Raw genomic sequence first — 16,772 nt, 5'->3', positions numbered from 1 at the left:
GGCCAGAGAAGTTGAATTTGCTTACCTCCTGTAAAAGGTCTGCCTGTTCAATGGCTTTGAGAACATTTTTTTTGGAAGTCTCCTGAACTTCCCCTCCTAAAAGAAACTCATCCAGAATGAAGTAGGCCTTTTCAAAATTGAAGATGATATCAAGTTCACATACCTAAAAAGAACATCAAGCATTATTTCAAAATTAGAGGATACTGTCTATTGAGGATAACCTTTCACAAAACTTCACTTATTCACAGCTTCACCCAACTTCACCAAATCAAGATGCTGGCTTCAGGAAATAACCTTCTAAGAAGTGGGGCAACAAAGAAAAAAGTATCAATCATTTGAGAAAAAAACTAAATTAAAATTACTTTTTTTTTTGCTTGAGTTAAAAACTGTTACAGTAACTCCTCTGAAAAGAGTTTTCATTATTAGAAGGGTTCAATTCACAACTGTCAGTGTGACATGGCACTTCATGAGGCAAGAGAATATGCCTATACAAGTTCTCTTCTTGCCCACAGTATACAATGGCAGATCATGCAATCTTACAGAAAAATTTCAAACCATAATAGTATCAAATTTCTTATTCCTAGTCAGAAGGACTAGGAAGGCAGAAGGATGAACAGCAGATTTTCTAGAAGTGCTAACCTACACTACTACAGCTGCTTGTGTTTGCTATCTGGGTAAGTAGATGTCTGTCTTGTCTTTTGTTACCCCTCGTACTAGTTCACAACCAACTGCCTCCTTCAGAAGAAGGTGTAAGAAGTACTCACACACCAGAGCAGCGTCAGGGACAAGAAAGCTGGGTGCCTAGACAGAAAGCTAAGGATAAGATTTTATCTGACCTCAAGTGAGACTACTGCAAAATTATACAAATACATGCAATTAACACCAGACTAATAACAGTTCTTCTCCCAAATTAGTAATAGGCAACTTTTAGATTGGCCAAGAAAGCTACATAAAATGTGTTACATACACCTTTTAAATACCTAGATGATCATGTTGTGTTTTTTTGAAGTGCTGTGGGCATAAAACAAAATTATGTATTATAAAGGGACTTGTGTATCTACAAAAATTTAAAAATTACTTACACTGCCAAAGTACTTGTCAAGAAGTTCTACATAGCGATGAATTATTTCCAGAGTTATTAGTTCATTGTCCTGATCTTCAATAGCACAGCAGAAATAGAGGCTTGCATACCTGTAATAAGAAAATAATCCTGATTTTAGCATAAGAACATGAGCAAAATGAATGAACGTTCCCAGAAGTCCTTCATACTACCAAAGAATAGCTCACAAACCACCAGACATTCACAGGTACAAAAGGGATATGCCTCCTTGAGTCAGTCAAGACTTCAGTCTTAATCATCCTTTAGTAGTGGCTGAAAAAGGAAATGGTTTTGATTTTTTGGCAGCCTGACAAGAGTTCAGAGGCCAGATACTTTCTCTACTACCTGTAACATCCAAACATTGGTACGCTAATCAATAGATTCAATCTTTAACTTGTATCAAGACAAGCTACACAGAGAGATATAAAAACTACAGAAAGTGGCTTGGGAAAGATAAATCGAATTAGTAATTGGGATGTGGTCTTTATAGAGAATTTAACAAATGCAAAAAAATTCTCCAAAGTTAACACCAATGTCACATACTCCAATTGCTATTACATCAGCAACTCCATTGCTACCAACTGTTCTGGCATGAAGACTAACATGAGGCCATCAGCTAGTTTCTAGCAATCCACTTCCACCTTGAAGACTCAGAATTCTTTACTTCAGATATGACCTTGAGTCCCACTTCAACAAAAAGACCATCCAATTCTACTGTGCCATACCATACACTCAATCAGGTAATGTTTAAAAAAAGCTGATGCAAAAACAAAAAAAGGAATGAAAGTTGAAAAACCCATTTAGTCTTTTCTAAAGTGCCAAAACCTTATGCCAGTTATGCTTTTAACTGGTAATTTACATTAACCATAAACAGCTTTTGTTTGCCTGTTTAGAGAAGAGAGCTGACCACATGAAGCACTCTTGAGTAGCCAACCCTATTGCAAAAGAAGTAATTCGGATGTGAATGCCAAGTTTAAGATCCGTATTTGTTTCCCATACACAGGAATGCAGACAACTTTTAAATTGTATAAATTTTATCAGCTATGACTTTGTAAGCCCCCAGATAAGCACAGTTTTTGGCTTGAAGTATTGCAAAACAGTCCTGTGTTTTGTACTGCGTTGAGATGTATCTCCCAGCTGCTCAGAGCATCATTTATGACCTGAAAGTCATATGCCCCACTTTGCTCTAGCCGAGTCAAATTGCTATGGTTTCATCATGAATTAATCAGAATTATTCAAAAGTTTTAAACTATTATTAAAAAAATTACTCCCTACAACCTCTTTCCATCCTACCACAAATCATAATGGGGAGGGCAGGAGGGGAGGAAAGAAAGTCAGACACTTCAGCTGAAGCACTTAACACTTTACTTCCCTTGCTCTTTCATCTCTTCACCATCGTGACTTACCATCAGAAACGCTGTCTGAGCACAGTTCATTTGATTTTACACTGTTGTGTTTGTGCCTTGCTCATTCTTCAAGGATATTTACAGTCATTGTACCTTGCGAGATTCAATCTGTATAAGGCATCTTCTAGACAAAGCTATTTTTTAAATTATTAGAAACTGATACTATAAAAAACCCTGAATGTTTCCCAACCTACTGAGAAATTTGTAAGTCAAATTCCATGTTGTGTTTCATTGTAGGAAAAAAAAGAACTTTGGCATGTTAGTTGACATTTACAGTAATTACCAGCACTCAGGCCAAATTCATCTACACAAAGCTTTCTTCATATTCAGATGAGCAGCACTGATTATGGTGCACTTCAACTGTTCCCTTAAAGTACTTAAACATAAGGTCTGTTGGTATGTGACTCAGCTTATCAAGTCAAATTTGACTCAGATATTTGCAGTTTATCTACATGGACAATCCTTTTGTGTGTCTCTATTACTTAACAGTCACTTCTGCACAGACCTATTTTATGCAAACAAAATCCAAAAAAACAGGAGGGCAGGGGGAAGGAAGAGAGGGGGAGACTACCTAACATACTTTCCCAGAAAGTGGTCTGCTCTCAGTGTCCTCATTTAAAGGAAAAAGTACCATACTTTTGGAAGAATTGATTTGGCAGCTAGTGAGTGGACTATACACTCAAGGTCTGCCAACTGCAGTTTTGGATGAATAATATTGAAAAAACCTATCAAGTGGGTATCTTAACACTAAACAGAGGCCTGGGTATCTAAAATTTATTATACACAGATAATATGTGAGGTATTTTTTCAGCTGCAGCTGTGAGTAATGGATCATTACATAACAAAACAAAATAAATGCAGACTCAATAAGCCTACGTGGCAAAAATCAGAAGAGCATACACAACAGCCACAACTGCAAAGGGCATGAGCACACTACAAAGGAGTGTACCTTTCTTCAGACCCAATTTCTCAAAGGCTGTATTTTATTGGAATTTTTTCCCCTGCAAGACAGGGCTTCAGAAAAAAAGTGTCTACATATAGTTTACAGCAGATAAACTAGAGGCTTTCCCAAGTAGAGAAGCTTAGATGGATGGTGACCATTCAAAGACCAGCAGATCACTGTATTCGAGTTGAAAAAGACTTCTGCTTTACAGAAGCTTTGTTTCTTTCTAATGAAACTGACAGGAAACCATATGCACCCAGTGAAAAGGCAAATCCTGACAGTAAAGTATGATACATCAAAACAACCAATTGTAGTGCAGTCTGGAAGAAAGATCCTGCTCTTTTAATTCCTATTACCACTGTGCAGGTATGTTGGTTTGTTTTTTTTCCTCAGTAGCAGAATCTTCACTCCAGATCAGGTCCTTACACTCTTTTAGGGACATATCTCATTATAAACATCTTCCACTTGTCAGAAAAAGACATCAAAAACAGTTTGGGAAAGTCACCAAAAAATGTAGTAAGGAAGAAGAAACCAAAAAGGAAACACAGAAGATGTAAATACTCAAATTCCCGCCTTGGTGGGTTTTTTTTGTGGAAGGAAACAAATCCATGAACCTCCCTCTCAATAGTGACAATAGCTCAGTAGTGGGAAGCCTCACAATTGGCAGACAATGCTTCAGAAGAGTTCTCCACTGCTACTCTGCTCACAGCCAGCTTCAGTACATCTGCTGGGGGATCAGGTCATTGCAGGCAAAGTACAACTTGAAAATAGTACCAGTTCAGTGGTGGTTTCTGACTACATCACAGGACAATTGCTTGAGGTCATCCCTGGAAGTGTCACCAAATAAAGCCACAAGCCCATAGGACCGCCTGTCTGCATCTTAGTACACTGGATGTAAATTCTAACTGCAGAAATGTAAAGCCTACAGAGTTTGGCAGGAGCAGAGCTGAACTGCAAATGACAACCAAGCTGTCTTCTAGAGTCAGCTGCTTAAGGGAGCTCAAGAATCTGGGGTTTGGTGACAGTTTACCACAGCTGACTCAGTGAAAACTGGGACCACAAAGATTGTTCCTGGCTATTTCTTTTCTTAAACCAGAAAACTTACATAATAAAACAAGAAGTTTTGAGACTCTGGGACAGGCAGATCAGTCACTATTCAATCAAAGACACAGAAATCAACAATAACAGTATCGAAGAGGAGTCCTTCTTTTACAGTTTCTCATTCCAGCAGTACCCTTTAGAAATTAACATAAGCTTGGTACCAGTAATTATCTAAAAAAACAACTGCTGCGTTTTGATGCCGAGGTCATCCTATGGGCATGTGAACCAGCATCCTCTACAAAGATAACCTGATCAAGTTAAAAGAACCAAACTAAAGTACTTTATGCACTTTAGGAATTGCATTTAGTCAGTTTTACAGAGCCACTTAAACAACACCATAGTAACTTTTCTAAAAGATGCTACTGTCCAGGTAAAATCTACATAAAGAAACACAGGGATTGTGTAAATTGCCACTAGCCACATGACTGCACCTTAGTTCAGAGTATTTTGTACCCAAGAGGCACACTACTCACAGAATGCACACTTTTATTGTTTCTTTCAGCAGGAGGATAACAAGAAAGTTTTAAAACTTACTTTCCCTTAAGTCTTTAATGTAACTTATGATTATGCTTATTTTACGTTGAACTGTAAGGTGATTGCCACAACATTGTGGACAGCATAAGCTATAACAGTTGTGTAACCTTATATTGCAAACACAGTTCCAAACTGACACATAAAAGCAATGCCAAAATGTTTCATGAAATTACCAATCAAGAATAATCAAGTCACAGGATTTAAGTAAATCAAATGCTAACAAAGTAAAAATTACATTAAAAAACAGTTATTCTGCAATTTCCAATTTTGACTGCAACATACTACACAATTAAAATAACTAATACTACCAGAAGCTAAATTAGTAAGCTATTAAAAAAGCTAAACCAGCTGCGATCTTAAAAGAAAAAAAAAAAGGGGGGGGGGGGGAAATCATACATCATATCTTAAGTTCCTTTCTTAAAAAAAGGATAAATGTTAACATTTAACACATTTCTCTGTCACAAGGGCAAGGCTGCATGAATTTCTACCCCATATGCTCCAATACTACTACTGCTAGTTTTTTAAATGACAAAACATGAAAAGCAGTAATTGTGCTTGCTAAGTTTCTAATCAGCTGTCTGCAGATGACTCCCTATTTCCATAAAGTGCAATTGTTGTCGGCTTCCCATATTTGAATTTCTTTTTTTCAGCAAGTCACAAGCTGGAAGCTCACATCCTTTTTCAGTAGTAATAGTATCTACCAGCCTGAAAAACTCTCTTCCAAACTAGCTACAGAATACATACATCCCTGTTATTGAACTATGTCAAAAGCAGGGCACCTTTTCTTCTAAAGAAAAAATTAAGAAGGCAATGACTGATCCTATTTTGCAACCATTATCAGTGCTACTTGCATAAAACCAAGGAAAGTAAGTTATTCACACACATTCAGATGGATTTTAAAGACACTTAGTTATGCTCTCTTGAAGTTTCATTCAGAAAGCATCATATGAGGATAAAATGGTCCCAAGTGAAGGAGGCTAATCAAAATAGTCCAGCTTTCTTGATAAACGTTAAGTATCAAAAAGCAGCAAAAGCTACTGGCTTGCCAATTTAGTATTTGAGTTCATTCTGTTCTTGCAAAAAGGTACATCAACAAGACCCCTGAGTATACTTCTAATAATGCCAACCATCCCTTAAGTTGCAATATCTAGGTCAATTCTCTCTTATGTGTTGGCAGTAAATACACTCTAAAAACAAGAACAGCACATCAATTTCAGCAATTTAAGACTCATAATGGCAATATGCACCTACAACATGTACAACAGCACTATGTACATACTTTTATAGCTTATGAAAAAACATTTACATCAGAGTGCAAGATCCTTACCAATTAAATGAGAAAAAGACAGACCTTCATAGAGATGCTCAAAGGCCTTTTATCTGCAAGCAACTGGGAGCACCTTCTGCAATTTCACAAACCACATCACATTGCTGCAGGTGTATTGGTCTTTTAGCCACCCATCTTTCAGAAAGTATTGGACTTCAACTACTATAGTTGTCTCCTTGGAACTACCTACATTTAAGCTATAACCCATCACTCTTTTCCAAGAAATCATACTAGTTAGTACTCACGGTGTGGTGATTGGAAAAAGTCTGTCCCATGACCCTTAAAGCTGTTAATGTTATCAGACACAGGAATTTAAATACCCAGTCCTTCTGGTAATGTTTTAGCCTAATGAAACTTGTCAAAAAAGCAAGATTTGATATGTTCATTAGCTTGAGACATGCTAATCTTAAACAAGACCTCCTAGGCTGTGTCCTATTAGTTCACAGTGAAATAAACTACTGCAGTAAGCTGTGCACACCAGCAATCTAGCAGATGGGACTGCAGTCTACATCCAGCCCCAAATGGTCTAGATACATCTCCCAGCAAATTTATTGTCCTTGAACACAGACCCACAGCACACTACCAAGATGCATGAACAACACAAGTCTCAGCAACTCAGTTGGTCATACTCAAATTTCCACCAAGAAATAAGCAGACAGGGAAGGAGAGCATCTGTGTGGAATCAACTCACCACCAGAACAGCTACTGCTGTTCAAGACTGGCCAAGGAAGGGAACAGACTTTGCCTACTCATGCCTCATTTTTCTGATCTATCCCATAAAAGCTCAGCTGAAAGACCACCTGCAGACATTACCACTACAGAAGCACACAGAGCATTTGAGCAAGCTCATCAACATGTATATACAAGAAGTTTTGAGAGGACATTGAGAGGCAAACAAGAAAACCCTGTGCATGCTTTCTTTAAGCACAGCCTTAGAATTTTTTCCTTTTCCTTGTTTCAACGAACTACATGCATTAGATTGGTAACATTCATGTCCATGATGTTGCATGCACCGACATATATATGAAACCAGGACTTAAAAGCATCTAAACCTTTTTGATTCTACCCATTTGGTACACTGGAAAAGAGTTACAAACTCTGCATTTCAGGTCCAGTTCTCTCTGTCCTCCCTACAAAGAGAATACAACAGTATTTATTGTAGGGCACAAATTATTTACCATCTCAAAGAGGCAACAGGAATGCACAAACATCCCACAGTTTAAAACTAATCAGGGAACTTAATTCAAGGTTTGGCAAAACCAGGTTTAGTTAGAAGAGATATAGCCCACCAAATCAGTATGAGGATTACTATTATTTGTGGAGAAAATTTCAAACCTTCATGTTGTAATACATTCTAAAGAATACATTCACAGTGCCTGCCAAATATTCCAAGAAAACTTAGGGAATAACTGGAAAATTAAACTATTGCAAAGAAAATTATACAATGCTTCCACCAAATGAAAGCTAGCTATGATTTTTTCAATTAGGAGAAACACATTTCTGTATTCATAGCAAAAAACAATTAAATAAGAACCATAAAAACCCAAACTTTATACTCTGAAAGAATTATTTCCTTATTTCTGTGAGTCCTTAAAATCAAGCTACATTGGCATGTGATTTATGAATTTACTGCCCAAGGTAAATGTTTATAAGACTCAGTTTTTCCTTATCATCTGTTAAATCTTACATGCTTCATAACTGTATGCATTTATGTACTGTAGGAATCTAAACAGAGAACTAAACCACAACTCCTTATTAAACTCTTCATTTCTTTTCTTCAGCACATTTCTAAACGCATGAGTGATTTTCCACACATGAATGATTCCTACATGGTTATCAAATTAGATTAAAGGGAAAAGTCAGTGTTCTCCATAACCAGCAGAGGGAAGGGAAAAAAACCTCACACCAAAAACAAACAAACAAACAAATTAAAAATCAACCTTCATTATTGTCTTGCTACTTATTACACTGTTTGGGATGTATGGCAATTACGAGGTTAGTGAGACAGAACAACCTTTTGTAGACAATCTTCAGGTCTCTCCATTCCAGGAAGCTGCACATTTTCGGTTTGCGGGCTAATACTGTTTGAACAAGTTCCCTTGTGATTTTCTTCTTTTCTTTGTCAGATAATGGGACATACCACTTCTGCAGTCTCAGTTTCCCCTGGCGACTAAAAAGCAACATAAACTGCATCTGTTGAATTGGAAGGAGGAGATAAAAAAAAAAAAAGAAAAAAAAAAAGAGGATTAATCTCAGTCTCTTAGTTCCAAAAAGATTTCTGTGAGGAAAACCAAACAGGAAACAAGATAGCCATCCAAAACCCTATCTACATTATGTATTTCTATAGCGGTGCCAGATGTTACACAAGATTGGGAAGTACTAATAATACAAAAGATTCTGCTGAACAAGGTCAGTCAAAGCAAAGGCAGTAGAAAGGATACGAACAAGTTTCAGAAACGGGTGTCAGAACCACATGGCAGCGACTGAATACACCCACATTTCAGACAAACGGTGTCCAGCACTGGCACGCTCCCCTTCGCGTTTACTCCAGAAAACGACTAAAACAAAACAACCCAGCACAGCCACTTCCTCCAATACCCAAACTCACTGTCAATGCAGCGCATTAGAGCTTTACAGCCGGAGCAATTTGCACTTACGATCTTTCTGAAAAGCCTCAGAATACTTTAAAAGGCATTAAATCTCCCGATGAAGAGTCCTACGGCATAGAAAAGCCCAGCCTTTTCTCACATTACACAAAAGAAGAGATTAAGTCCTTTCCCCGGGGTCCCATGTTCCAGGTCTCGCTTCCTCTAAATGTGTGATGTTGCAATTATATTTTAAGAACTTGTCGGCTGTGTTTCCACCAGCTATAACATTGAAGGAAACGCGGTTTGTTGGGTTGTTTTTTGTTGGTTTTTTTTGTTGGGTTTTTTTTCCCTCTTTTTGCTCAAAGTTGTATCGGGCTGAGGAAGTTTCCCAGGCAATACGACAAGAGGTGAAATACGACGAGAAAGCCCAGCCTAGTCCCGGGTGACAAGTCCGACCAGCGCCTGCACAGACAAGAGGCGCTGGCAGCAGCAGCAGCGGCGGCGGCTCCGAGGCGCTCTCGCCGTGGGGGCAGCCCCGCCAGGAGCCCGCAGCCGCTCTCCCCTCCGGCCGCCCCCCACCGCCACGACACCCCCTCCCGCCCTCCCGCCTCCCCGGGCAGCCGCCGCGGCTCCTCCCTACGCGGGAGCGGTGGCGGGCGACCCGCCGGCCGCGCGGACGAGGAGGGGCGGCCGCGGAAGGTGCCGGGGCCGCCCCGACCCGCGAGGGGAGCAGCGCCGGGCGAGGGGCAGCCGCCGCCCGTCCCAGGCCGCCGTGCACAACAGGGGGAAGAAGCGCTGGCACCGGAGCGCGTCTGTGTGCTGGGAGCGCCGCCGGCCGCCCCTCCCCTCGGCCAGCAACGGCCGCTCGCCGGGGCGGGCTGGAGAGCAGGGGGTCCCGCAACCCGGGGCGGGGAGAACATCCCGCCCCCTCCCCCCCCGCCTGCCCCCTCCCGCCGCCGCGTCCCGGTGCGGTGAAGGAAGACGAGCCTGTCTCCAGGCGAGTGTGCTCACCGTGCCCCGGAGCGGTGGGGTGGAGGGGGGTGGGGAGGGGTTAGAACGAAGAAGAAGAAGAGGAGGAGGAGGAGGAGGAGGAGGAGACGGCGGCACCGCTACCCAGGCGGCTGCTGCTGCTGCTGCTGCTGCTGCTGCCGAGCGGGACTGAGCGCAGCGACAGGAGATGCCGCCGGCTGGAGCCCAGCGCGAGCGCGCGCGCGCCTCAACGGCCAGCCCCCCCCAGCCGCCGCCTCCTCCTCCTCCTCCCACCCCCCCTCCCCGCCCCCCGGCTCGGGCAGGGCAAATAGGGGCGGGGCCGGGCTCTTGGACGCCGCTGCCAGGCCGGGAAGGAAGGGGGCGGGCCCGGGACGCGTCCGTTTCCCGCCTCCCCTTGCCCTCCCAACAAAACTTTACGAGCTGGGCGGCGGGCGGAGCGGGCGGGCTCGGGGCGGGGGCCGGCGGGGGGGGGGGGGGGGGGGGCGACACGAGCGCATGTGCGGTGTGTGTGGCGGGGCGGAGGTGAGGGAGGGCGCCGCCAGCCAATCGCCGAGCTCGGCGCGGCGGCGGGTGGGCGGAGCGAAGCACGGCATGGGCCAATGAGGAGGGGGAAAGGAGGCGAAGGAGGAGCGGGCGGCGGCGGCGGGCGGGGCTGCGGCGGGAGGCGGAGTTAAAGGCCATAATCCGCGTGGCCCGAGTTCGGATTGGGCAACCAGCCGGCGCGGCAACAGCCAATCAGGAAGCGCGGTGCACTTAGCCGTCCGCCAGCAGCCAATGGGCCGGCGCGGCACGGCGCCGGGGTTATGACGTCAGTCAATCGGGGCGGCGCGGGAAGGGCGGGGCCGCCGGGCCGCGCCTGCGCCCTGCCGTGTTTCCCTCCAGCACGTGCGCTCCCCGCGTGGCGGGGGCGGGGGGGGGGGCGCGCCCCGCGGACGAGCCGTTGGGCGGAGAGCCGTTGGGCGGGGCGCGAGAGCCCCCTGCGGGGACGCGCTCCCCCGGGAGAGGGCGGAGGGCCCCGGGAGGAGGCGTCTCTCGCTCCCCGGGAGGGGCGGGCAGCCGCCTCCCCGCTAAGTGTTTTTCCCCAAAAAGTCACCTTGGCGCGCCGCCGTCCGGTTCTTAGCGGTGTTGTGTTTCCCAAACACCTTCTTTCCCACCCCCTGCCACCCCCGCCCCCAATTGGTGTGCGGCTAAAAAGATTTTTCCCTACCAAAACGGCTTGACTGGGGGGGGTCTTGTTTGGTTGCCCGGTTTTGGGGTTGTTTTTCGTGCCTCTACATGGTGTCGTTTTAGTTACCTGTAGAGACGTGTCCCTTGGAGCCAGAGTTGGAGCACCTTCTAAAAAAATACTTGGGGGGGCCTAAAGCCCTCGACCTCGCTGGTGCTCTGTTCCCCCCCCAGCGTTGTGTCCCTGCCCAGGCAGGGCAGGTGGGTGCTTTAAGGCCCCTTCCCACCCACGCTTCTCTTGACTAAAGGTGGCAATAATGAGAAAAGGCGACTTTTACCTTCAGATCGTTCAGCCGCGCACCACGGTGATTGACAGCCCTAGGAGAAAAGATGGTTCTCCCCTCTGTACCTCTGTGTGAGGAGCAGCTCCAACCACTTCAGGATATGTCATGCTTTTATTACTTTTTATTACTGACACTTTTAAAAAAAGCCTATTCTTCTGGCTACAAAACAGCTGTCGCAGCAGAAAACCAGCACTGGAAATGCTTTTGTGTAAAAGTGGATGGTCTGAAAGGAAAGCCAATTTTCTGGCATTTCAAGGAATGCGATGATCAATTGTACTTGAGGAAAACTGCAAATACATTTCCCATTTTGTAGCAGAGGTTATAATTGTAAGAGAAAAGTGACCTGAGGACAAGGACCCGTGCGTGAAACCAAACTGAATTACAGTATTAGAGGTCACGTGGAAAGTGAGAGCTACTGTTGTAGGGGCTTGTTCCTGTTGGACTTAATGCTTGTTTAACAGTCATCCTGTTCTCATTGGAACTTGTCTTTCATCGAGTGCAGGAACAGATATGTATGGATCAGGTATGATCATAGAGTCTTCCTGTATACCAGTGTATTATTAATTTATTGTCAGCTTTCATAAATTCTCTCCTAAGCTACACTTAATTATTCTTGAATTTAGCATCCTGTACCCCATGAGTTCTCCATTATGAGTGCATGCACACTCTAGCTGCTTCTAGATCTTCTAAATTATTATTTAAGCCACCAACCAACTTTTATTTCTCTTCATCTGAGCTACTTCTAGTTATATTAGCAGCATTATGGTAATGAGAGCTCAGAAATTAATTTCTGAAGGAATTGCACCAGACCTATGTTGTGATCTGTCACTTCCCAGCTCAGTGAAATATTTCTGTGTGTGGATCAAACCACACATTCTAAAAAAGCTTAGTTGATTGAAATCAGATTAACTACCCAGATGGTAGTTAATCAGCTCCACTGATTCTTTTTTTTTATTTTATGCTGTATCTTTGGGTGTTATTTTTTGTTGTTGTTTTGTTGTGGATTTTTTTTTTTTTGCCAGATTTCCTGCTCAGTTTCAATTTATTATTTCATCCAGTGATACAAGCACATTTTACCATTGCTTTTTTTCTCCTCTCTTACTTGCCTGGATTTATTCAGACTTTAGCCTGAAGTTTCTGAATTAAATCTCCTCCTGATCAGAATCACTCTGCTCTATGCAGTTTCAGGTGGCATGGGAGACCAGTGGTATAAGGGGCATGGTGAAAACTGTGTCTAGCCAAGTGTAGCTCAGCTGAAGATTTCTGTCTGCCCCAGCCTGTCCTGTCTTGTCATCACTCTTCCAAACGGAGGATGCAAATTTTGTCAAGCCAGCCCAGACTGCCACTCAGATGATAATTTTTAAACTCATTTCTCTCAAAATGAGCCTGCTTATCTTAAGCACTTTTAAGGTGTGATTCTCTGTCAGTTTCAAATAATCTGAATCCTGACTTCACCTCTTCCCTCCTCCCATTGCAAGCAAGGTCCACATTCCCATCTCTTTTCCCCATCTCTTTCCTGTGCTTGAACTTCACTGCATCCTACACTGAGCATTGCCAGTGAGGCTGCTTTTGGCTGTACAGGTGAGGATACAGTAAAAAACTTGTGAGTCAGTTTCAGGATCAAGTTACCTCAGTTAAGAGGGCAGTGTCAAACGGGTAATACCGTCCTTTCCTACCCTGTTTCTTTCAGGAACTTCAGAAGACTTGCTGTTTGCCATTTTTTTCAGTGTTGCAATTTGTGCTAATTAACCCTCTTTATACCAACTCCGTTATTTGTTCCTGTAAAAATTTATCCTATAACTTACCCATTAAACTAGCAATATACTGAACTATCTGTAATTATCAAATTGATAAAGATACATATGATGCTTAAAACAATTATACAATAGGCTCTGAGTATTCCGCAAACCCATGACAATGGAAATGTCATGCAGTCTAATTTTAGACATGACAATAAGTCTTCTGTACATTCCTCTTTGTTTATTGTCTTATAACAAACTTTAACAAGATGGTTTTTCTAGAATTACCTCAGTATTTTGGTTTCTAAGCCATGAATTATATTCTCCTTGTTTATTATGGATGGTTTTTTCAACTGCTATGGTTGTAAAATCCTTGGTATTCCATTTTAGATCTAGGGCAAGTCTTCAGGGAATATATCCATTGACCATAGACATTTGGGGTCCCCAGCCAGAAGTTTGCTATTTAGGTTATTTCCAGCATGACTTGAGAAACAGAAGAAAACTGCCTGGAGCTAGGGAGGGAGGAAGGGTGGGAGGAAGGAAGCTTACATCAAGTAAGATTAAATTTGCTTGGATTTGCATGATACGGTTTAAGTCGATTCCTGAGGTTTTTTTTGGTTGGTTGGTGGGGTTTTTTGTTTGTTTTTAAAATTAATTAGAATATAGTAGGTGTGTCTGGAATATTGGGTCTTAAACTAAAATTAATAAGGCCAACCTCCTGACATTTGGCACTTCATGTGTGGTGTTCGTGCCAAATCTGAAGCCTCTAAAATAATTTAATAATTTTCTTGTATTTTCATTTTTAGCCAAAATTATGGGGAAACAAAAAGGCCTTTAGAACACAAAGTATTTACTAATTCCAATAGACTATATTTTTAATTAAATTTTAACAGCTTTTTTTTTTCCCTCTTCAGGAAAGCAACCCAGTATTTAGTAACTAAATTCTTTGCTTCTGTCTCCTTTTCAACCACCTCAGCACCTTAAAGAGGAAAGCAACATACTTTAAAATTGCATACTTTATCTTTGCATGTCTCCACTAAAGTAGGCAGTGGATATATGAGTGAGGCTCCTTTTATTGTTAATTTATCTTCTTGATGCTCAATATCAGACTCCATTTTCATTGACTGAATAACTGTGGAGTCATTATGAAGGCAATAAGAACTGAGTTACTAGCCTTGGAAGTGATTACTGCTAGGTTTTTGCCTCTTAAGCCTCCAAACAGGATGTTGCGTTATTAGATGCAATTCTCTTCGCTGATGCACTGTCTTGAGCATTGGCCAGACTATCAGTGTACCAGTAGGATGCATGCCAAACACTCAGTCTCAGGGGAGCCAAAGTAAGTATACATGAGACTGTAAATGGCACTTTTCATTGCTCTGCTCCTTTTTGTTTATGTGGAGCTCTTTCTCTTAATGGAATAGTATTTAGTGCAATCTAGTAGCCTGATTGCTGGACGCTAGTAAATCATCAGGTCGTCCCTGCAACCCTTACTAACCTGTCTTGTGTGTTTAGGGCTCACATGTTTGCCTGTGAGAGTCTTCTAGACATTGAAATGCTTTTAAATAAGTTTGGTTTCAGAGAGTTACGTAAGGCTCTCCCTTAGGAACATGGATATCAGGCCATGGGCAATAGGCACAGCTACAAAACAGACATCACAGATGTTCATCCTTGAAGTTGAATTTTCAGAGCTGAAAGAGTAGTTGAAAGCTGAAGAGTGGTCTTCAGGCCTGGTTATAAAAATTACAGAACTTAAACTATGGCTTAGATGTGTTATTTGCTTTGGAAAATAAACAGTTGCTTTGAAAAGTATCTAGATAGGCAGAAATGAAGTAAGGGAAAGTGGCAGTTGCCAGTCAGTGAGGGCTCCTCTTAATTACTGTGAGCATTAGTCTGAGCCTGGTGCAAGGCAGTGCAGCCATTTAAGACACACACAAGCCAGCTGGCTTGTGTATGTTGAGCTGGGGAGCAGCTGATTTCTCTTTTTTTTTCTTTGGTGATGTTCTTATATTTTGTTTTTCAGTGTTCATGTTGGAGGAGTGCTCAGAGGCCCCAGAAGTGAAGAAATAAACTGCTTTACAGGCTTTTATGAAGAAATTGTCAGAACTCATAATGCTCCTTCCTGCTCTGCTGCTACAAACTGTGCCACAGTGCAGCAAATAATTGAATGGTTTTTGAAGGAAGTGTGTGAGGAAGCCTGGCTTTTCAGCCTCACAAGGTCGTTGCTGGAAGGAAGTGAGGGAAGGAGGAGAGAGGAAAGAGGAGGCTGGGCTTGCTGAGACTGCGTGGTACTTCAAGTTGTTGAATACAGCGTCTCGCATGTATCTTGCTCATCCTCTGGCACTCCTAAGAAAACATTAACTGCCACTGTGGTTTGTGAAGTGGCTGATGCTGCAGGTTAAGTGCTGGATCCATCCCCTCAGATGAAGAAGTACTTGGGCAGGTTTGTGCAGAGCTGTTCAGTTTTGCCCAGGATGAGGAATTTTCTTTAATATACCAGAGCACAACTCCAGATAGGACGCCTGTGGAGTCAGACGCATTCAGAGCAAGCCATTGTATAGATTTGCTGGAACACAATTTGATCACCCTGAATCCTCTGAAGTCCATTTAGGCATATGTGATGTCCTCTTCTGTCCTTGCTAGGAGACATGCTTTACTGATGATCCTGTAAGGCCTCTTGATCTGACTATGTGTAGAGTCTGGTCTAACATAGCTCAGAATGTACTGCCTTTTGCATCAAGAATATAGTCCAGTTTCCAAATTCTGACTTCCCCAGATTGGCATGTGGCTTTGAGCAGACAGAAAATACAGATTTGCATAGCATGTGTCCTAATTTTCAGCAGATAAAAACTTTTTATGGAAACTTGGAAACTGATCTAAATCTGAAATGGTACCCCAGAATTAAAATGTCCCATGTTACAACCAGGCTTCTAAATCTTCCAGGCTTCCACACTGATCCTGCAGTATTACACTAAGCTTTCATTTGAAATCCTTCTGGAAAACTCAATACAGCTTCCTCTGTCATTGTAAAGAAAATACATTATGTGATCTACCTGGTCCTTGCTGCTACTATAAAGGGACAACACAGTCTGTAATTCACAGAATCACAAAATCACAGAATGTCCCTGGCTGGAAGAGACCTCCAAGATCATCCAGTCCAGCCCTAGAACTAACAGCGCAAGCTCAGCACTAAACCATGTCCCTAAGCACCAGGTCCACATGCTGTTTAAATGCCTCCAGAGATGGTGACTCCACCACTGCCCTGGGCAAACTATTCCAATGCCTGACTACCCTTTCAGTGAAGAAATGCTTCCTAATATCTAACCCAAATCTCCCTGGCGCAGCTTGCATCCATTCCCTCTGGTCTTATCACACATCACTAGGGAGAAGAGGCTGTCCCCATCATTGCTCCAAGCCTCCTTTCAGGTAGTTGTAAAGTGATGAGGTCTCCCCTCAGCCTCCTCTTCTCCAGACTAAACAACCCCAGCTCCTTCAGCCACTCCTCATAGGACTTGTGCTCTAGGCCCTTCACAAGCCTCG

At 42.9% G+C, this 16,772-nt stretch overlaps 1 protein-coding gene across 6 annotated transcripts in view; it reads right to left on the bottom strand.

Annotated features, from left to right (window-relative positions):
• The window catches only part of AP1S2 (adaptor related protein complex 1 subunit sigma 2), a 31,374-nt gene extending 21,160 nt beyond the window's left edge, over positions 1-10,214 (bottom strand). For 4 of the 6 annotated variants that reach the window (XR_007889042.1, XR_007889043.1, XR_007889041.1 and 1 more), the window contains exons 1-4: positions 10,010-10,213; positions 8,425-8,603; positions 1,083-1,191; positions 26-163 (exon numbers count right to left, since the gene is read on the bottom strand). Coding sequence is in view for 3 of the 6 variants with exons in the window: in XM_051614747.1 (XP_051470707.1) it covers positions 26-163; positions 1,083-1,191; positions 8,425-8,603 (426 nt within the window). In the remaining 3 variants the exon portion in view is untranslated. Of the gene's footprint in view, positions 1-25; positions 164-1,082; positions 1,192-8,424; positions 8,604-9,067; positions 9,480-10,009 lie in introns of those variants that run through there. The other 2 variants (XM_051614717.1, XM_051614726.1) reach the window with 2 other exon arrangements.
• Positions 10,215-16,772: the final 6,558 nt, after the last annotated feature.

Source organism: Apus apus, chromosome 1, assembly GCF_020740795.1.
Source record: "Apus apus isolate bApuApu2 chromosome 1, bApuApu2.pri.cur, whole genome shotgun sequence".
Classification (NCBI taxonomy): domain Eukaryota; kingdom Metazoa; phylum Chordata; class Aves; order Apodiformes; family Apodidae; genus Apus; species Apus apus.
The sequence above is the reverse complement of the archived record's forward strand: the minus strand, read 5'-3'. Positions and strand labels throughout refer to the sequence as shown.